The sequence below is a fragment of the Pristis pectinata genome, chromosome 2 (assembly GCF_009764475.1).
Source record: "Pristis pectinata isolate sPriPec2 chromosome 2, sPriPec2.1.pri, whole genome shotgun sequence".
NCBI lineage: Eukaryota > Metazoa > Chordata > Chondrichthyes > Rhinopristiformes > Pristidae > Pristis > Pristis pectinata.
In genome coordinates, this window is record NC_067406.1 from 84,026,302 (window position 1) to 84,048,180 (window position 21,879).

A 21,879-nucleotide genomic window follows, 5' to 3' on the forward strand; every position below is an offset into this window, starting at 1 on the left:
CTACCTTGTGAACATTAAGATCACCCCCCTCCACCCCATTATTCTAAACTCCAAAGAACGTTGATTTAATTTCTTTAGCCACTTGTGGCAGAACAACCCTCTCATCCCGGGAATTAGCCTTTTATTATTTTTATATACCGTCCATCACGCTCCCCTAAACCAATACAACACTTCAATCCCAAGTAGATAATACTTATTTAAGCTATAGTTCATTCTTATAAATACAAGAGATTCTGCAGATGCTGGAATCTGGAGCAACACACAAAATACTGGAGGAACTCAGCAGGTCAGGCAGCATCTATGGAGGGAAATGGACAGTCAACGTTTCGGGTCGAGACCCTTCATCAGGACTGGAAAGGAAGAGGGCAGAAGCCAGAATAAGGAGGTCGGGGGAGGGGGAGGAGCACAGTCTGGCAGGTGAAAAGTGAGTCCAGGTGAGAGGGAAGGTAAGTGGGTGGGGGAGGGGGTATGAAAGGGAGTGATGCAAGAAGCTGAGAGGTGATGGGTAGAAGAGGCAAAGGCCTGAAGAAGAAGGAATCCGGTGGGAAAGGGCAGTAGACCATTGGGAAAAAGGGAAGGAGGTGGGGAATAGATGGGCAGGTCATGAGAGTGGGGGAGGAGCAACAGGATTGAGGGAAGACAAGGGGGGGGAGGAAGAAAAGGGACGCAGAGAGGGGAGGGGTCACCAGAAGTTAGAGAAATCGATATTGAGGCCGTCAGGTTGGAGACTACCAAGGTGAAATATGAGGTGTTGTTCCTCCAACCTGCATCTGTCCTCAACATGGCAGTAGAGGAGGCCATGGATAGACATATCAGTGTGGGAGTAGGATATGGAATTGAAGTGGCTGGCCACTGGGAGATCCTGGCTTTTGCGGCAGACAGAGCAAAGGTACTCGACGAAGCAGTCACCCACTCTGCATCGGGTCTCACTGATGTCGAGGAGGCTGCACCGGGAGCACCGGATGCAATAAATGACACCCTCAGATTCACAGGTGAAGCGCTGCCTCACCTGGAAGGACTATCTGGGGCCCTAAATGGTGGTGAAGGAGGAGGTGTAGGGACAGGTGTAGCACTTTGCACAGTTGCAGGGATAAGTGTCGGGACGGTTGTCGGTGAGGAGGGACGAGTGGACAAGTGAGTCAGGGAGAGAGCAATCCCTGCGGAAAGTGGAAGGGGGGGGAGGGGAAGATGTGCCTGGTGGTGGGATCCCATTGGAGGTAGCGGAAGTTGCAGAGACGATGTGTTGGATGTGGAGGCTTGTGGGATGGTAGGTGAGGATAAGGGGAATCCTGTCCTTTTTATGGGGGGGGTGGGGTGGGGTGAGGGGAGACATGCAGGAAATGGAGAAGATATGGGTGAGGGCTGCATTGATGGTGGCGGAAGGGAAACACCATTTACTGAAAAAAAGAGGACATCTCAGATGTCCTGGAACGGAAAGCCTCATCACGGGAACGGAGGCGGAGGAACTGGGAGAAGGGAATAGCATCCTTGCAAGTGACAGGGTGGGAAGAGGTGTAGTCAAGGTAACTGTGAGAGTCAGTGAGTTTGTACAAATATGTCTGTGGTTAATCTGTCTCCGGAGATGGAGACAGAGAGATCCAGAAAGGGGAGAGGGGTGTCAGAGATGAACAAAGTAAATTTGAGGGCAGGGTGGAAATTAGAGGCAAAGTTGATGAAATTGACAAGCTCAATATAGATGCAGGAAGCAGCCCCACTGCAGTAATCAGTGTAGTGGAGAAAGAGTTGGGAGCATTCCCAGTGTAGGCTTGGAACATGGACTGTTTCACATAAACAATGAGAAGGCAGGCATAGCTGGGGCCCATGTGTGTGCCCATGACTACACCTTTGGTTTGGAGAAGGTGGGAGGAGCTGAAAGAGAAGTTGTTGAGGGTAAGTACCAGTTCTGCCAGATGGACGAGGGTGACGGTGGAGGGGGACTGGTTGGGTCTGTCGTTGAGAAGGAAGCGGAGAACCTTAAGGCCTTCCTGATGGGGAATGGAAGTGTGCAGGGACTCGACATCCATAATGAAAATGAGCCATTCAGGGCCGGGGAACTGAAAGTTGTTGAAGTGATAGAGGGCATGCGAAGTGTCACGGATGTAGGTGGGAAGGGACTGGACCAAGGGGGGATAAAATGGAGTCAAGATATGAGGACATGTAATCTTTCTTCATACCTTTTAAGGCTACTGTATCTAATCCTACAAGGATAAAATGCTGTTGATTTGTATCAAATGGTTCAAGAAAGCAACCCTTTTCCTTTGGTGTGGCTAAAGCCTCACTGTATTAGCCCTGAACTTAAACGATTATGCACAAACAAACCTTAAGGGCTTTTGGCATCACTTCCCACAAGTTTTTGTTGGTCCTGCCTGTTGACATTTTACTGCATGTCCAGGTTAAAATATTTTTGACTTTATGAGAATATATTCTCACATCGCCTGCCAACCAGCTGATCAAACGATACTGCAGCATCCAGGTGGATAAGAAAAAATGAGCCACAAAGCCAAGAGACTAACAAGTAACTTATCTCCATCTACAACTCCATCTTAATCTGCAACTTCCCAGCAATTTTTTCGGTGTAAAGGATTGAACCACTTCTTAATCAAATATATTACACGTCCACTTATGCAGATTGATATCTGATGAATCACCTAGCACAAGGTACCTCAATGGCTTTCTGATAATCCAAGTTGAGGGGCAATCATTTACTCGCTGGATGATGTACTTCCTCCAAATTCATGACACTCAAGATGTTTCTGACCTTTTCTCATTCCTAGAAATCAAACCATTTCAAGGTCTTTCCTCCTTCCTTACAATTTTGTCAGACTGCTGAGCCTGTAATTCTAATATCTGATTTACAAACGTAATATATAAACCACTCTCCAATTTAAAGAAACAATCCAAAAGTACTGAGCTACTTAAGAAATAAGCTAGTCGTTTCCAACAAACTTGAGCTGATGACATTTCAATCTGAAACTCTATTCATTGAAATTACTTGCTTCCACTCTATTCTCTATGGGTTCTGGGATGGCAGATGCCAACGTAGGATCTTCAGGTTCTGCCACCGTTAGGGCAGAAGTTGGTTGATAGAATGATGGTTGGATTGTTCAGGAAGAGGTGCATTTCTTTTGGCATTTTTGCTGGGGTTCCATGTACTCCCATTTAAGAGCCTCAGGGTTTATGGTACCATCCCAGAAGCTCTTTCTCCCATCTTGATCAGTGACATGTCAAGGATTCCCACAAATCAGCAAAGACATTGCATTTTTTCCGAGGAGGCTTTGAGAACATCCTTTAAGTATTCTCTGTCCTCGTGCTAAGAAATATTTCCAGTGCTGAATGTGCACATTTCAGGAGTCTGGTTTCCTGTGTAATCAACATGGCCTGCCCATCGAAGCTAGCCAGGTGTAATTACAGCTTCACTACTAGGGATGTCAGCCTTAGCAACTATACCAATATTAGTTTATATATCCTACCAGTGGATTTGGAGAATTTTGAAGATGGCATTACTGCCATCTTTACAGTGCTTTAAGATGCCTGCTAATAGGTAGTCCTTGGATCTGAAATATATACAAAATAAACTATTTCTGCACAGTAGACCTGGAGCTTAGTGTCGTAACGTTGACTCGTCACCATATCTTCTAGTCACATGTACATCAAAACACACAGTAAAATGCATCTTTTGTGTAGTGTGTTCTGGGGGCAGCCCGCAAATATCGCCACGCTTCCAGCACCATGTGGCCAAAGTCTGGCAGACTAGAGGAATTAACAAAGGTCTATTATCAAAGTGTTTTCTGAGATAAGGCTCTCAAGTGGTACACATTTTCCAGGGCCACATGATGGCCTTATTGTCAGAGCAGCATGCAAAAGTTTGGGCACCCCAGTCAAAATTTCTGTTACTGTGAATAGCTAAGCGAGTAAAAGGTGACCTGATTTCCAAAAGGCATAAAGTAATCTTAAAATATTAAAGAAATGTGTTATTTCCATCTTTTCCTTTTCTGTTATTTTGAAACTGTAAAAGGGCCAGAAGCAAAAGTTCGGGCACCCTGCATTGTCAGTACTTAGTAACACCCCCTTTGGCAAGTATCATAGCTTGTAAATGCTTTCTGTAGCCAGCTAAGAGTCTTTCAATTCTTGTTTGGGGGATTTTCGCTCATTCTTCCTTGCAAAAGCCTTCTAGTTCTGAGAGATTCTTGGGCTGTCTTGCATGCACTGCTTTTTTTTGAGGTGCATCTACAGATTTTCAATGATGTTTAGGTCGTGGGACTGAGGGCCATAGAAAAACCTTCAGCTTATGCCTCAAGGTAGTCCATTGTGGATTTTGAGGTGTGTTTAGGATCATTATCCTATTGTAGAAGCCATCCTCTTTTCATCTTCAGCTTTTTTAAAAAATATATGTGTGTGATGTTTGCTTCCAGAATTTGCTGGTATTTAATTGAATTCATTCTTCCCTCTACCAGTGAAATGTTCCCTGTGCCACTGGCTGCAACACAAGCCCAAAGCATGATCGATCCACCCCCGTGCTTAACAGTTGGAGAGCTGTTCTTTCCTTGAAATTCTGCACCCTTTTTTCTCCAAACTTTCCTGTGTCCTCACCACAAAATTCAGCATCAGAAGTTTGCAAAGGAACATCTAAACAAGCCTGATGCATTTTGGAAACAAGTCCTGTGGACTGATGAAGTTAAAATAGAACTTTTTGGCTACAACCTTTTGACTTGGGCCCTTTTCCTTTTTTGTTATTTTGAAACTGTAAAAGATGGAAATGAAAAGTAATCTTGTTTAAAATATTAAAGAAATGTGTTATCTTTAACTTTATGCCTTTTGGAAATAAGGTCATCTTTTACTCGCTTAGCTACTCACAGTAACAGAAATTTTGACCAGGGGTGCCCAAACTTTTGCATGCCACTGTATAGCTGGGGCAGGTTGACAGGACATTAGTTTTGTGCACATTTACTGCAAGGCCATCCTGAGTCAATGATCTGACACTTAGCTTCCAACTGTGCACCTATACAAGCATTGCCTGTGTATTACAGTTTGATGATTGATTCAAGTGTCCTTGGTTCTGGAGTGGAGACAATGGAGGTTGAACAGATTCCCACACATCCTATAAATTAGCTCCATTCCAGCAGAGCGCTTAGTGGATTCAACATTTGACATTACAGTGAGAAAGACTGAGCATAGAATTGGGAGCATCAACATAACCTTGCTTGAGCCTTGCCTAATCTATCATTGGAAGTGTTGGTTAGAATCATAAATTGTATAAATGCAACTTCAAGTGCAATTAAATATGGAAAGCCAAATAATGCTATCACATCCCATATAAAAACATTTTCTGCCTACTTCTCCATTGAAACACAAGGCTGTTGTACTTGGTTGGTAGATCAAGCCTCACCCATTTCAATGGTGAGTTTAGATGCATTTGTTAAGGGTATTTATCACCAGCAATATGCTACTGTGCAATAAACAGCTTTATTTCTCCAAATCCCAACTTTCAAAATGTATCTTTTAAAAACAAAAAGATCTTTTGCCTTTTTACCCCTCACTGCAATCCTTATTTCCTGTAACAATTCAATATTGGACACAAATTAAAGCATCTATTCTTTTTACAGCAGCAGCATGCACACCATAGGTCAAACAGCAATTTTAAGTGCAAGTTTAAGAGTCCACAAATGTAGCCACTAATTTGCATTTCCTTTGAGCTTTTGCACAGAATTTCAGATTATCCCCAGGACAGGTTTTCCTGCAAGAGTGCAGGCTAAGGCACATTTGCACTTACTCCCATGGATATTAAAAATTCCATTTCACCTTTTTAAGCAATTCAGCAAAGCATTAACCTTCCCCCATTTCTTTAATATAATCAACAGCTAGATCTTAGTTTTCAAAATCAGCACTTTGTATTTCAATAGCATTTTAATGTTATGTACATTTAAGTTTAGGAAACCAAAGCTGGATAGAATATTCCAGCTGCAGCCCAAGGTTCCTCTAATTGAAGTTAAGGTATCTTTATGTACTCAAACCATCAATAAAAGCAAATACATCATTTGCCTTCTTAATGGGCTGCTACACCTGTACATTGGCTTTCACTGATTTACATAGAAGGACACAGTTGAGTTCCTTTTAACATTACTCAATTTCTCATCATTTAGAAAATTGTGCACCCAAGTGGTTAACTTCATATTTTTCCCCACATTTCATGTCATGTTCTTGCCCATACTGACCCTGTCTATATCCCCTTGAAGCTTTTACATCCTCCCTATTCACAATCCCACCTAGTTTTGTCTCAGCAAGCTTGGAAATGTGGTATTTAGTCCCCTCAGCCAAATCTTCCATATAGATCAATAACTGGGGCCCCAAGCTTCAATGCCTGCAATACCCTATTAGTCACAGCCAGACAACCCAAGAAGATTTATTCTCAGTTATTCAGTAACAAATTCTCAATTCCTATCATTTACCCCCAACTCAGTATGGTCCATTGATAAACCTCCTGTATAGGGCCTTATTGAAAGCCTTCCTACTAATTATAACACATCCCAAAGTATCACCCATGAGGATGGTCATGAAATCACTGACAGCTTTGCGAAAGCAAATTGTTTTGAATCTTCATTTTACTATGTCTACTTTTAAAAGAAATCTATGCCAGCATAGAGCATCAACTTTTTTCAAGTGGAATGCAAAGGCCAGAGGATTATTTCTCACACACACAAATATATAAAACATATATATAAAAAATTCCTTGAGCTCATCTTTCTTCCCTCTCACCAGAAGCTACATTTCATTCAGACCTGAAGCTTTCAGATATTGACTAAACAGTTGTGACTTGTAGAAAATAGTCAATGCATTTATGCAGAGGTTATTTCCCCCCCCCCCCCATGCACATTTGGAAGAAACACTCCTCACTTTGCTTCCATTTTATCAAGGCTGTGAATGAAACTTTGTAATAGCAGTGTCACACAAATGGTATGCAAAATTTTTTTAAAAATTCAATTAAACTAGCTTCATCTAAGCCAATGTGGCACAGTATCAACAATGGGCTAATTCAAATCACTTCCTAATATGATCTTAAAGGGGAAATCAAATTCATAATTATTCACTAGTTAAAATTTTAAGCCTATCTAAAGTTGTTTTAACACAGAATGCAAAATCTTTCATAAACAAATTAATAGTCATTATAATTTCACATCAATAAATATATATCATTGAAGTTTAATGAAACTGAACCAGGGGCTAATGGCTAATCTCAAAGATGTGGGTATGGACTTGCCAATACAAGCAAAATGAAGAACCATTGTAATTAATGTAATCATACAGATATGAAAGGTCATTCAACTAAATTGACACCAGGAAAGGGCAAAGGGTTTAAATCTCTTCACAAAATAAAACAACTCATTTTGGGAGGGTGCAGTTAGAAGAGAATAGAGAGCAGCCAAACCTAATACACTAACTTCTAGATCTAATGCACAATTTTAGATAACATTATTAGTACCAGCTTAAACAGGATAAATAACAACTATTAGATATTCTCCCCCATAGACAAGCCTAAATACTACTACTTTTAGCTCAGGAATCTGTAGTTACTGTATCTATAACCAAAGGGCACTTTTGCACAAATTGTACAGCAAAACCAAAGCTCATTTTTCTCAACCCAATAAACCACTTAACATTTGAGCATTCATACTCATTTATTTCAACAGATGCAGTGCAGCACATACAACAGGGTACGCCAACAAACAAGTGTTGCATCACACCAGTTAGTAACAACTTTATTATATACTATCACAGTACACAGAAGTTAAGGAATGAGTTTCTCAAATCATACAAAGCAAAGTAACTATAACATAAAAATGTTTAGATGCTATATACACTTGGGACATAAAAGATGTTGACTTCAGATTTCATGTGGTACAAAAGTCCCAAAGGAAAACACAGATGCTCTCAGGTTTAACATTTCCTCTTGACATGCTCTTCTGCTATACTGATGTTTATACCTCCGTTTCTCCACCTAGGAGAAAGTACAAATGTTTTAGAACAAGAAAGTAGTTTACAAAGTTTCACATATTATAACACACACTGGCCAATACTTCAAGGTGCTGCACAGGAAAGCATTTTACTGCAGCAGATCTAGAGACAGACCTGATTTTATCAAGTCTGACACATTTAACCCAGACAAACCAAAATATACTACAGCTTGCTTGATGTTGTTTGGTTATCATTTGTATCACAGAGCTATGAAGAAACAAAACAAAAAAAAGCATTGTTTAATATTTTAAATAAAATTACCACACTGAAGATCCATAACTGAAATACAAGATGTTACCAAATAAAGAATACTGATTTATGCAGTAAGTCATTATCCATTAAAAAACAAATGCCTGTAAGAAATGTTTATCCAATGTTATATATTTATATATACACAAAGATGACTGAAGACAAAGTCTGAAGTTTTCCAGTTTATCTTTAACGTTGATACATGATGTTGGAAGAGACCATACCACAGGGCAGCATTTTCACGAGCACACCTCACGTTCTGTCCGCAATGCGCGGCCCCAAGAGAATCGTGTGGTCAGGGTGACACGTGTCCTGCAATGAAGTTCCCGCTGGCGGGTACAAACAAGGTATAATGTCAGAGTTAGAAGGTAACTTTTTCTTTTGTCTTGCTGGGTCCTTTATTTGCACCCATTAGCAGTACTTTACCTGTTAAATTTACAGACTTGTTAAAAAAGTGTTAATCCCTCAGACCTTTAACACCTCCTGTTACAAAAAGCCACAAATCACTTGAAGTGAAAATTCTAAGGTTACCTGATGTTCAATGCTTAAAGCAAAATTTAAATAAAGCCTGACATTTTACATTATTAAAAATGTACACTGGCATTTTATTTAAGTGTTTTTTTCCTCCATTAGCTGCAATAAGATATTACATACCTGCAGTGAAATAACTATATCAATTTTTCTTTAGTATGGTTGGTAGTTATTCTGGTGACTGCCTGCACCTCTAGATGCCTTCCCATAGCTGCTCTGCTGACCTGTCAAAGCGATTGGATTTCACAAGTTTAACATGCAATTTGTAATATCTACATTCACACAACTTTAAAAACATACCAAGGTGGCCATTATCAAGTTTGCAGCAACATCTTTGACCTAACTTAGTAAAACCTGGACAAAAATAATTCCAGTTCCAACTTTGATTCTCTGCTGGTTGCAGAAAAAGGGCAAAAGCTCATTGATTTACGGCTTATCCTATTCTCTTCCTTCACCCCTATAATTTTACCCACCTGGCCACTTGCCTCTAAACAGCCTCCTTCAGCAGAGAGGGTGAGGCAGTCCAGGCCGCAGACTTCTCCACGACCATCAATGCCGTTCCTTGATTGACCATCAGGAGGCACATTTGCTAAGAGGAGATATGAGCAATGTTAGTTTTTCCTCCTCTCCAAGATGGAACGCTGTGTTACCTGGACAAAAGCTGGCTAAATACTCCCCTTATCACAGCTAATAACAAAAAGCCTCCAAACATAAAACAAGCTGATTCCACTACCTTAATCCTTCATAGAAATTTAAGTACAAAAGTTTACTGGCCAATTGAAATCTATCTACAGATGAAGCACCTTGAAGGACACCAATGTGGTGTCATAAATAACATACAAAACTTCACTTGGTTAAATAAACAACAAAGCTAAAATGGTGCTTAACAGCACCAATGGAAACACGAGACATCAGATGGGCTATGAACCTTTAAAACCCCTCTCATTGAAGTATTGCTATTTAAAGTTTTTGATTTTTGTCAATACTTCCGGCAAATAAATACATAGAAGCCATTTGGCAGTTTACTAGCATTTCTCCAAAATCTTACCACTTCACAAAAGTGTATTACCAGCCAATTAGCCAAATGCTGTAACTTACTATTGTAGGTATCATATTCTGGAGCATATCCGTAGTTGTTGTAGTTATACCCAGAGTAATCATAACCTCCATATCCATTGTAACCTGGATTGCTATAGCCATTGTTGTAACTACTATAACCTTGATTCCAGTAGCTGTTGTATCCCTGGTTCCAGTTCTGATTTTGTCCTAAGAAAAGACAGCAATACAAACAACTTTGGAGTTTGTTCTAAAGCACAACATAACCCAAAATAATTGAGAGGAAACCAGAGATCCAAAACTCTCAGAAAATCCAAAATATTCATTGCATGCTCTGCCAAAACCCAGAAAACCCCCAGATTTCCACTATCAAAAGGAAGTAGAAAGCTCACAAGGGAATCCAATGCTACCACACTATGTACACAACTCCAGTTAATACCACATTGTTTTCAGAGAAGCACCATTTGTCAATATCAGGATGTCTACATATGAAGGCATACCCCTTGAAAAACAGGGGAATGCCCTCATGTGTACTACACAGCTAACTCCAATTTAGGGAAATGCAGAGGATCTCTCAAATATCTGAGTATCTGCAAGTGGTTTTAATTATAGCAATATTAAACCTGCGCTTAAAATTAACGTGGACAATGCATAATTTGACATTGGAATTGTGGAAAATGCTCGTTTTAATTAAAAATTTCCTACCAGAACCTCTTATTCAAAAGCAATTCTGCAGCTGCTATGCAGCTTCAAGAAAGCCACAATTATAGTCTACAGTCAACCCACTTGCCACCAACTAAAGCCAAATACACTAAAGACTAGATGCAGTCTTGGGTTACACAGAAGGATCACCACTGTAAATCAGATGAACTAATGGATGAGACAACTGCCATGAGTATCACCTTCCAAGTGGTGATTCAAACTTTTTTCCCCACTACTATGGGGAAAGGGCAATCCTAATATCAAATGTTATTTATCCTGTTCCTTGTAAACACAAGGCATGAAAACAAGATTTGAAGTGGACAACATCTTTTGACATATCCTTCCACTATGAATTTTAATAAAATACTACATACTCTTACTAATATAATGATCCGATTTTCAGTAAAGGATGAAAATCAAGATATCACAAGCCATTTACTTTTATAATCATACTATTTTCCCTCAAAGCATGCGTTTTGAAGCTTTTCCCAACCAATGATCAGAACCAGACTGAATCTCCCATGGAACAAGTGGGGAAGGGTTAACCAGATAAACAAATAATTACCTAGCCATACATTTCTTTACTGCTCCAGTAAAGAAACCATTTCATGATCAAAACCCACTCGTCAGGAAATTAACTTACCCCCTCTACCACGACCTCTTCCACCAAACCCACCTCCACCTCTGCCTCCTCGTTGCTGCTGTTGCCTGTAGACTTCCTTGGGCTGCGCCACTTTAATTTCACACTATTAAAAAATTCAAAAGCCCAGGTTAAAATATTCATGAGGTACACACTAAGTTAAAATATGGCCACAAAACTCAAACTGTACATTTCACTATGCAAATAGTTTGGAAGGCTTTCAAATAGAACTATAGAGAAATGTTTGGTTCATATAGGACACTTGTTCCAATTGCCAATTAGAGATTTATGTTAATAGGTTCTTGATCTACTTCAATGCCCCATCCAGCCAATTTCCTGTGCAGACACAAGAAACTGCAGATACTGGAATATGGAGCAATCTGTAGAAGAACTCAGTGGGTCAAGCAACATCTGTGGAAAAAACAGTCCTGGTGCAGGGTTTTAACCCGAAACGTTAACAATTCCTTTCCTCCCACAGATGCTGCTTGACCCGCTCCAGCAGACTGTTACTCCAATCTCCTAAACAATTCTCTTTAGTTAATGGCTGAAACAAATTCTATCTGCTCCTCCTTTTGTTTTCATTATTTAACCAGTTAATTTGGTACAATGTTCCCACAATTAAGACTCAGGATCAGGCATGTTCAAGGTAGCTTCTGTGACCAAAAAGCTTGCTAAACTTAAAAGGCTCTCATAAATTGCAACATGCTAAAGGAACTGGAGGCTGTCTGAAATTATACTGCAAATAACACAGCTCAAGCAGTAACCTGCTTAGGTAACAGATATGAAGAAAGTACCCAAACTGGAAGAAAACAACAACTTTCACATAATAATGTGAAATTTTACACATTTCCCTACTAAGTAGAGTTAGAAAAAGGAACAGCCTTTTAAGAAGCACCTTCTACACTATAATCCATGTGTTTATCTTGGGCCTGTAAAAACCACTCAGACTTTATTCATATTCAGTTATTGCAATGAGAGAAGTTGTCTTGGCAGCAGAAAGGGGCAGGGGAAGGAACAATAAATAATATTTGCATAATGCCTTAAATATCCCCATAATTCTAGGCTCTCAAAGACATTGCCTTTTTGTTATTTGTAGGATGCAGACAGAAAAGACAAGATCCACTTTTACTGCCAAACTAGTTGCCCTCAAGTAGGCAGTGCTGAGCAACCTTTTGACGAATGCAGTCATGAAGGTACAGTGCTCTCTAAAAGAATTCCAGGATATCAAGTCCATTTGCACCTGATTTTCTGAACTTTCTCCCCATTTAGACAATAGTCTAAACCTTTATTCTTCCAGTAGCTCTACATACTGCACCTTTGCTTCCTAAATGGGATAACGATCAGATGAAGTATCAGAAAATGTAGCAGAAAGGATTACATGTTTAGATTACAAAGACAGAAGCAAATAAAGTCATACGAAACAAACACAAGCTGAAATGAATCAATCCATACATTTATACCAGATTTAAAGACAAGAAACAAAAATACGTAGCATAATACTGATCACCAAGATGTTACTTTGCTTTAAGAGATTTACTTGTGCATTTCCTGAAACTAGATTTCTTATTAGTCACATGTACATTGAAACACAGTGAAGTGCATCTTTTGTGTGGAGTGTTCTGGGGGCAGCCCACAAGTGTTGCCACGCTTCTGGCACCGACACAGCATGCCCACAACTTCCTAACACGTACATCTTTGGAATGTGGGAGGAAACCAAAGCACCCGGAGGAAACCCACGCAGACACAGAACATAGAAACTCCTTACAGACAGCGGCAGGAATTGAACCCAGGTTGCTGGCACTGTAATAGCGTTGCGCTAACCACTACACCACCATGCCTGCCCTATGACAGTTATTTAATTGAACAATTCATTTATAAATTTGAGCACCCAAGTAGTTTGCAGTTCATGTTGAACATGACTAATTTATCAAGGAAGCTGCAAAAAGCAGTGTAGATGTGGAATTAATTTATTGACAAATAGTACTAACATCTAGAAATGGAAAAAAAATCACAGGGACAATGAGCACAGAATAGACCATATCCAACCTGCCATAGGATTAATAAACAGCAAAGACAAAGAGGCAGGTACAAAAGTGGTAAGCAGGTTTAGGGAATTCTAGAGGTTCAGGTTTTGGGAGCTGAGTAACCCCAGAGATGAAGCACTAAATTGTGGGATGATTAAGATTTGCAGCAGCACACATCACAGGGTAACACAGCAGTGGAGGAGATTTCAGGTAGGAAGGGAAAAAAATCAGATTTGAAAGTAGGGAGAAAAATTTCAAGCTTACATAGCATAGGTCCATAGCAGACACCATCTCCCTGGCCCTACACTCATCTCTGGAGCATCTGGACAGTAAAAGCACCCATGTTAGACTATTGTTTATTGATTACAGCTCTGCCTTCAGTACTATAATTCCAAGCAAACTGGTCTCCAAACTCCTAGACGTAGGACTCAACACCTCCCTTTGTAACTGGATCCTTGACTTCATGACCAACAGACCGCAATCAGCAAGGTTAGACAGCAACACCTCCGCCATGATTATTCTCAACACTGGTGCTCCACAAGGCTGCGTCCTCACCCCCCCCTCTACACTCATGACTGTGTGGCCAGAATCTGCTCTAATTCCACCTACAAGTTTACAGATGATATCACTGTAGTGGGTCGTATCTCAAATAACGAAGATTCAGAGTACAGCAAGGAGATAGAGTGCCTAGTGACACGGTGTCATGACAACCAACTTTCCCTCAATGTCAGCAAAATGAAAGAGCTGGTCATTGACTTCATGGGGGGGGGGGAGAGGAGGAGGAGACAGGGTACATACTCTTTTTTTGCACTAATGGTGCTGAGAGCTTCAAGTTCCTAGGAGTGAACATCACCAATAGCCTGTCCTGGCCCAATCACATAGATGCCACACTCAAGAAAGCTCACCAGCACCTCTACTTCATCTAAAGAAATTTGGCATGTCCCCTTTGACCCTCACCAATTTTTAAAATTGATGCACCATAGACAGTATCCTATCCAGACGCATCACAGCTTGGTATGGCAACTGCTCTGCCTGTGAGCATAAGAAACTGCAGAGAGTTGTGGACAAAGCTCAGCATATCACCAAAACCAGCCTCCCCTCCATGGCTGCCTCATTAAAGCAGCCAATATAATCAAAGACCCCACCCACCACATTCTTCTTCTCCCCCCCCAACCCAAAAACCAGGCAGAAGATACAAAAGCCTGAAAACATGTACCACCAGGCTCAAGGACAGCTTCTATCCCACTGTTAGAATATTGAACAGTCCCCTAGTATGATAAAATGGACTCTTGACCTCAATCTACCTCGTTATGGCCTTGCATCTTATTGTCTACCTGCACTGCACTCTCTCTATAACTGTAACACTTTATTCTGCATTATTGTTTTTACCTTGTACTACCTCAATGCACTGTTGTAATGAATTGATCTGTATGGGCTGTATGCAAAACAAGTTTTTCACTGTACCTCAATACATGTGACAAGAAGCCAATTTACCGATTTAATTGGGAGACAAACTTGGATATTAGATTGGGAAGTGTTAATGTAAAAACAAACTTGGGTATCCCTGGACAGTCAGTTTAAACATACAGAAGTAGCAAACAGTTAAGGTGGCAACTGATTAGTTGGCCTTCAATAGCAAGGTGATGCAAGTACGGGAGAAAGATGCTTACTATGGTCATAAGAAGGTTTGATGAGACCACACATAGTATCACATGCAGTTTTGGCCTCTTTACCCAAAAAAAGATACTTGCCAACTGATTGATTCCTGGGATGACAGGGCTGCCATACAAGAGGAGATTAGGTCAGCTGGGTTTGTGTTCACAAATTTAGAAGAGGGAATCTGAATGAAGCATACAAAATTGTGGCAGGGTAGACAGGCTGGTTGCAGGGAGGATGTTTCTACTGGCTGATGTGTCTAAAATGAGAGGTCAGTCTCAGGTCACAGGCAATACATTTCTAAGTGAGATGAGCTCTCAGAGGGTACTGAACCTATGAAATTCATTAGCAGAGAGCTATAGAAACCAAAACAATAAATAGATATATACATTTCTGGATGCAAAAGACTTCATGAGGTTTGGAGAAAGAGCAGTATGTTATTGAAATAACATTAGCCATAATCACATTCAATGACAGAAGGATTGAAGTGCTGAATGGCCTACTCCTATTTTCTATGTCTCTATCTTGCTTCATTCCTCCTACCAAAATACATAACACTTGACCAAATTGAAATTCATTTTGTAATTACACATTCAATTTGCAATTAAAAGTTCTGCAATTTCCCATGCAATTGTAGGAGATTCAACACCTGCCATTTTACCTCTTGCCTTTCCATTGTCGAAGACCCACCTGCTCCCCCCACCACCCACCAAACACTCCAGCCAGTGAGGAAATGTTTTAATAGCACCACTTCCAGTTTGATATTCAGTGCTCACTTATACCAAGAAAAACCACAAACTGAATGACTGCTTTATAAAACACTCCTGTTCAGACCACAAAGATGATATAGACAGCAATTCTGCTAGCTGCGTCACTTGTGCTAATACTGCGTTTTATTTTTGAAAAATTAGCATTTGCACCTTCCTCACAAGGCAAACATTTCCCAATCCTTCAAGTCAGAAAGCTGGACCATTTACTCCCTGTCCACTCTCAATAAGCACTGTACTGTGTATTCATGCCTGTCTTTAATCAGAATAAAATTTGTGAAGTAGGCCAAGCTCTTTCTTTGTTTTAAAAAAGAGCTCTTTGGAATTGCAGTTAGTGCCAGCAAGAGACCCATGTTCACCAATTCTGTAAGCCAGCTTTGGTGATAGATCTGTACCTACCAGTGCAGATATAGCTGTGTCTAAAGCTGGACCTGCACAAGCACCCAGATTATCAGACCACACCAGGCAAGCTCCCTGGGTATCTCAACCATTACTCTCTCAGACATCATTGTAGCAATGTCTTGGCTCCAGTCTACAGATAGAACTCATCCTGATCCCTATGTACGTCCATCACAGGTCACTCCTTTGAAGGAATTTGAACCAGAGATTCCCAACAACTGTTAGCAACTTTACAGCCAGTGCAACTAGTGTGTCAAGCATTCAGGCAGGACAGGAGACAACCCTGCAGGGTGCAGAAAAGCCAAGAACTTTCAAGCCATGAGTTGTGCAGCATAACTGTAATGACAGACCAGGAAGTCAGAAGACAATTGGCAAGATCAAAATTCCAAAAATCATAAGTTTCTTACCCCAACTCATCATGACTAAACACATTGAATTCATTGTTGACTGCAGAAGACTATAATTTCAGATACTAGCTAGTCCAGCCTCATTTCCAGCTTTAGTTTTCTTTTTCCTTTCAACTTTCTCCCCATATCTGTTAATTTGAAATTTCATTCATCTCTTATTTACATCTACCGTATCACATTTTATTTTACTTCACTAATCTTTACCACACTATTTCAGCAAATGCCATCATTTGTGCAATTGAATCTTTCCTGGTCTCCACTGATATCATCTTTTGTTATCTGTGCCGTGTCTCCCCAAAAACCAAACTCTCACGACTTCTCTAGACTCTTCAGTTCTGCTGAGGTCTCAAACTAAAACATGATTTTTGTTTCTCCCTCCATTAGATGCCATGTGATCTACTGAGCACTTCCAATATCTGCAGTATTCTGCCATTGCTTGTAGGCTTTACTTTTATATATGCTGTTACATTTGTTACAGAAAAGCTCTTCCTGAAACCATTACCTTTGAATTATATTAATTTTTTTTTAAAACTGGACCTACCTTGCTAGAGCCTATGTTATGATACTTATTTTCCAGCAGCCTTTTCACTGGTTCTTCTTCCTTGAATGTGATAAAGCAGAATCCTCTCCGTTCATTCGTCTTATTGTCAATGGGAAGTTCAATGCCTTCGATCTAGATGAAAATCCATTTAGAAATACTTCATGTCTTTTTGCACAACTTGTTCCATTTACTTTAAGGAAATTGCAATCTGCTGCTAAAAATTGGTATCTATACTATTCATAACATAGAATCAACTTTTTAAATTAAGCACCATTATAGAGTAGTTGCATAGTGCTTACAAATAACTATAAAATAAATATTAAGTGATTGCAAGGAGCACTTCCACATAACAAAACTGGATACAAACCTAGATCTTCATTTCACACTAGTTAGAAAATAATGACATCAAATACAAATTTAAATGCTGGCCTAATGGCAAATCAAAAGAAGACCAAGCACAACTTGATTTAAGAAAAGGAAAAAAAGTGTTTGAAAAATGCACTTTTTTTTGAGAATTTAACAAACAGGGTGAATAAAGTAGTTGATAGAGGTAGATGTGTATTTAGATGTCCATCAGGCATTTAATGTGCCATACAAAAAGTGTCTGCAAAAGTGTGCAGGAATGGTGTGGGGGGGGGGGGGGGGGGGGGTAGGGAAACAAGGGATTAGCCAACTAATAGAAAACAGTTGATATAAATGAGTTATTTTCAGATTAGCCTAGTGGGATGCCACAGAGATCAGTGCTGTGGACTCAATGATTTACAATTATTGACTTGGACGGAGAGTGTATAGTAGCCAAAATTGCTGATAACACAAAGATAGGTGGGTTAACAGGTTATGAGAAGATTAGGTCTGCATATAGACAGTGGTTAAGTCAATGGGCAAGTAATTGTCAGATGAAGTAGAATGTAGAGAAAATGAGGTCATCCACTTTGGAAGAATGAAAAAGCAAAACATTACTTAAATGGAGCAAGGCTACCAAATGTTTTGGTAGAGAGATTTTGGGGCCCTGATACACAAAGTTACCACTCAAACACAGCAAATAATTAGAAAGGCTAATAGAAGATTGCCTTTATTGCAAAGGGTGAGGAGTACAAAAATAATGGCTTGATGCAACTTCACAGAGCTTTACTAGTGAAGTGTACCTGGAGTATTGTGTACAGTTTTGGTCTTCATATTTGAGGATGTACTTATATTGAGGAGAATGAACCCTCTGGGAAGGGGTTGACATACAAAAAGAGGTTGAACCTATAGAGTTTGGAAGACCAAAAGGAATTCATATTGAAAAACTGAAGATCCTGAGGGTGACTGACAGTGGATGCTGAGAGGATGATTCTCCTAATGATGGTATCTACAAGGAGGCAACAATCTCAGAATAAGGGGTCACAGTAATGAGGAGAAATGTCTTCTGGCGGAGATCTGAGATCGTGGAATTTCCTACCCCAGAAAGTATGGGGCAGAGTTACATTTGAATCACAAGGCAGTCAGACATATGGGGACAGAGCACGAAAGTGTAGCTGAGACCAGGATTCGATCAGCCATCTTATTGAAAGGTGAAACAGGCTCAAGGGGCCAACCGGCCTACCTACATTGGCAGGGGATGCAGGGCAATGACATTTTGTTTAAAAAGGTAGAATACTTATTTAATGTGGTCTCATGTACTGCATGCATCTCTTACAATTAGTATGCAATTGAGTGTCAATGAAATAAAAAGGTAAACTTTAACCCGGCACACCTTAATATGCTAAATATAACAAACCCAAGCTTTTATTTAAATTATCAGAAGCACAATATTCCTGTGAACCTCAAAAGCAGTGCCCCTCAAAGTTAATATTGGGCTTCAACCTACCTCTCCATATGCTCCAAAGTAGTCCTTAACCATTTCTTCAGGTACATCAGGACTTAGACCACCAACAAAAACTTTCTTAGCTGGCTCCTTGCCCTTTATTGCCTTTGCTCTTTTAGGGTCAATAAGTCTCCCATCAAGCTTGTGTTCCTTCAGTTCCAACACCTAGAAGAGTTGAAGAAAAGTTTCTGTACAAAAAAAAAGTTTGAAGAAGCTACCTAAACTTATTCAAGATTGCAACAAAAGCTATCTGAACATAATTTTAAAACCTAAGCTAACATTGTGAACTAGGCAGAGGAAAATGAACTCTTAACTTCTGAAGTTTTTCCATTCTGCTAAAATCCCAGCTTTGAATTCAGCGCTATTTAGTCAATTGCAACACAAGCTGTGTTACATATCTAGCTCTATAATAAAAAAAATGAAATTTAATTTTAGCTTGTGACCAAATTGTATTTTCAGATAAATTCACAAGTTAAAATTGTACCCCAGTCATATTAAATGGGAACAAATCGGTTGCCCAATTTAAATAAATTTCTGGTATAATAACAAGATATTTAAACTTCTGCAGCAGAGATCAAATTCAGTTGCACACAATCTCCTACCTCAATCCACTATATTTTTCCCAGCGGGGATCAATAACAAAAAGCACATTTTGTGTACTTAAAATGATCACATCCGCTCTTTACTCACCTAGCTTCCTGCCAATTAGATTCATGACCTGGGGTGAAAAGCAGAGGTCAGTGCCACAAGAACACAAACTGCACGCTTCTTGGTATCATTCCCTGCTGACAACAAATATCTTCAAAAATGGATTGAGTTTTGAACAAAGTTCTCACAACTATAAGATCATATACACAAAATGGATTCACTGCATTTTAACACTTCAGTCAGCTATTCGTAAGCCAACTTCTGTTTACCCACTACAAATTTGATTTGAAATATATAAAGTTGCACATGGAACATTCCATGCTCCCCTTTTCTTAATAATTATGCAGTACCACACAAGAATTTGACACCTCTTCCCCAATGCCCCCCAAACCCACAATTAGGTTAATACTATTGTTACTTAGAGTAGCACAAATAAAGCACCAGACCAGAATCACACTGCAACTAGGACATACTAAATATTTATGAAAATCTAACAATTTCACTGAACATTGTGCCTAAAAGGGAGAAAACAAATACAAGTCCCTTTGTTTGTGTTTCTGTCACAACTGGATATTCAAATTTTCAAAGACTTGATATCCATTTATAACACAATTCTAAATATTTCCTAATATCTTTTATCCACGAGCACACACAAACACACACCTATTTTCAAAATGACCTGTAGTAGTATTAGAAGTTTGTATATGATTTACCCTGTCCACACTTGCAGGTTCTCTGAATAGTACAAAACCAAATCCTCTTGACCGTCCCGTCACCGCATCCATTTTTATAGTACAGTCCACTACTTCACCGAACCTGGACAAGTAATCTGTCAAATCCTTCTTGCTTGTATCCCAGCTAAGACCCCCAATGAACATTTTTCTGTGAATAATAAAATGCACATAATGATCATGACAATCCTGCTATAAATTTTGATGTTAAAAACTAAATAGATAATGCACTGTACAAAATAAAAAATGTTAACCCAGTTTATCTTAATGTGTTATCATTCCTGTGATTAGTTACTTGAATTCCATGCTCAGAAGGGGCCAGGTGGGGGAAGTATTGTACTTTTTTTAATACCTTAAGTGCTCTTTACGATAGTAGAACTCATTAATAACCTGGTCGACCTTCCCACCAAATTGCTTCCTAAAGTTTCAAGACGCAAGGACACAGTTTACTTGTAACCATCCTGAAACAGCACTTTCAATGCGAGTGCAATAATCTGTACGATATTCTTTTAAGGGTGGCGCGGAAGAAAGGAGAGAGAAAGCCAAAAAACAGAGAACCCTAGCAGGCCTGGTAAAAAAAAAGATGCAGTAGGAAGCACAATTTCACCTAAAGATGCTTTAATTTCATTGTTTTTCCATCCATGACCGAATGATGGCCATGGATGGAAAAACAAACGCCAAAATTGACAGCAGACGGCCGAAGGGAGGCGGGATGGAGGACACATCAAAACTAGGTCACACACAAGGCGCCAAGTCATGTAGGGATCCAAAACAACAAATAGAAGGGAACAGCCCCGCGCAATCATCCCAAACAGCCGGACCCGGCCGAAACACACACTGATTAATAATGAAGGCACATTCAGTGAAGAGACCGAGGTTAACCCTGGAATGGCAGCCGGAGCCACTCGGGCTGCCCTGCCCACCTCTCCCCTGGGTGGCCGTCGGCCATCACCGCCTCCCCCTCGGCTCTTCCTCCTCCCCGACCCCCAGCTGGACGCCGAGTCCGCCCTTCCACCCCCCCCCTCCCCCACGAAGAGGCAAAGCCGACCCCAGGACGCACTCACCCTTCATCCTCTTCGTTTTTGCTGGCGTTTATCTTGGCCCCCTCGGGAAACTCCTCGGAGCCGGCGGCCGCCATGGGCTGCTCCATGAGACTGCGAGGCGGCGGCCGGGCTGTACCCGCACGGAGGCGGAGGAGAGGAGGGAAGAGGGCTCAGCTCCTCCTCGGGCTGCCGCTATCGGGCCGCTGGCGATGTCACGCCGAGGCCGGTGGCCCCGCTGGGTGCCTCGCACTGAAGTGGCCCCGACACCAGCGCCGCCGCTCCGAAAGCACGGCCGTCCCCGTCCCCGGCGCCGTCCCCACCGCCGCTCCCTTCACACCAACAAAATGGCCGGCGCAGAGAAAGAAGAGAAACCCGGGCACCCCCCCCTCCCCTCTGGAGGCCTTTTATAGGTACCACGTGACGACCCGCCGCCCAATCCCGGCTCCGCTCTTTGTGTCGCGGCGCCTGGGCTCCCGTCTGCAAGGCGCTGCCGAGCCTCGGCCGGTGGCCAGTGCGCAGACTCGGGGCGCGGAACGCGGAGACAGGTTCCCGACAATTAAGGGTTCCAGCGGTGGAACGCTGGGGAGGGGGGAGGAAGGGAGAGACGAAGAGGGGACGGAGAGGGGACG

The 21,879-nt window shown here is 41.0% G+C and overlaps 1 protein-coding gene across 7 annotated transcripts; it reads right to left on the reverse strand.

Moving 5' to 3' along the window:
* Positions 1-7,728: 7,728 nt before the first annotated feature.
* Positions 7,729-21,642, reverse strand: hnrnpdl (heterogeneous nuclear ribonucleoprotein D-like). Of its 7 annotated transcripts, XR_007958610.1 has the most exons (10): positions 21,272-21,642; positions 20,190-20,358; positions 18,832-18,993; positions 16,983-17,114; positions 11,192-11,294; positions 9,889-10,056; positions 9,264-9,379; positions 8,914-9,014; positions 8,484-8,588; positions 7,729-7,993 (listed from the first exon to the last, which is right to left on the reverse strand). XR_007958610.1 is itself a non-coding variant. In XM_052043619.1 (9 exons), the coding sequence occupies exons 1-8, from the start codon at positions 21,355-21,357 to the stop codon at positions 8,928-8,930; spliced, it is 1,023 nt and encodes a 340-aa protein (XP_051899579.1). In that variant the 5' UTR covers positions 21,358-21,642; the 3' UTR covers positions 7,729-7,993; positions 8,914-8,927. The 7 variants fall into 7 exon arrangements, 5 of the variants coding, with proteins under 5 accessions (XP_051899579.1, XP_051899588.1, XP_051899595.1 ...); XR_007958612.1 differs by lacking the exon at positions 9,264-9,379 and having other exon boundaries at positions 21,272-21,641; XM_052043619.1 differs by lacking the exon at positions 8,484-8,588.
* Positions 21,643-21,879: the final 237 nt, after the last annotated feature.

Excerpts from the sequence above, each read along its gene's own strand:
- hnrnpdl (XM_052043619.1), bottom strand. The coding sequence starts at position 21,357 with ATGGAGCAGCCCATGGCGGCCGCCGGCTCCGAGGAGTTTCCCGAGGGG. Across the intron at positions 17,115-18,831 it reads ACTTTGGAGCATATGGAGAG|ATCGAAGGCATTGAACTTCC; the intron begins GTAGGTTGAAGC and ends ATTTTCATCTAG. Across the intron at positions 11,295-16,982 it reads ATAACATAGGCTCTAGCAAG|TGTGAAATTAAAGTGGCGCA; the intron begins GTAGGTCCAGTT and ends ATTTTTTAATAG.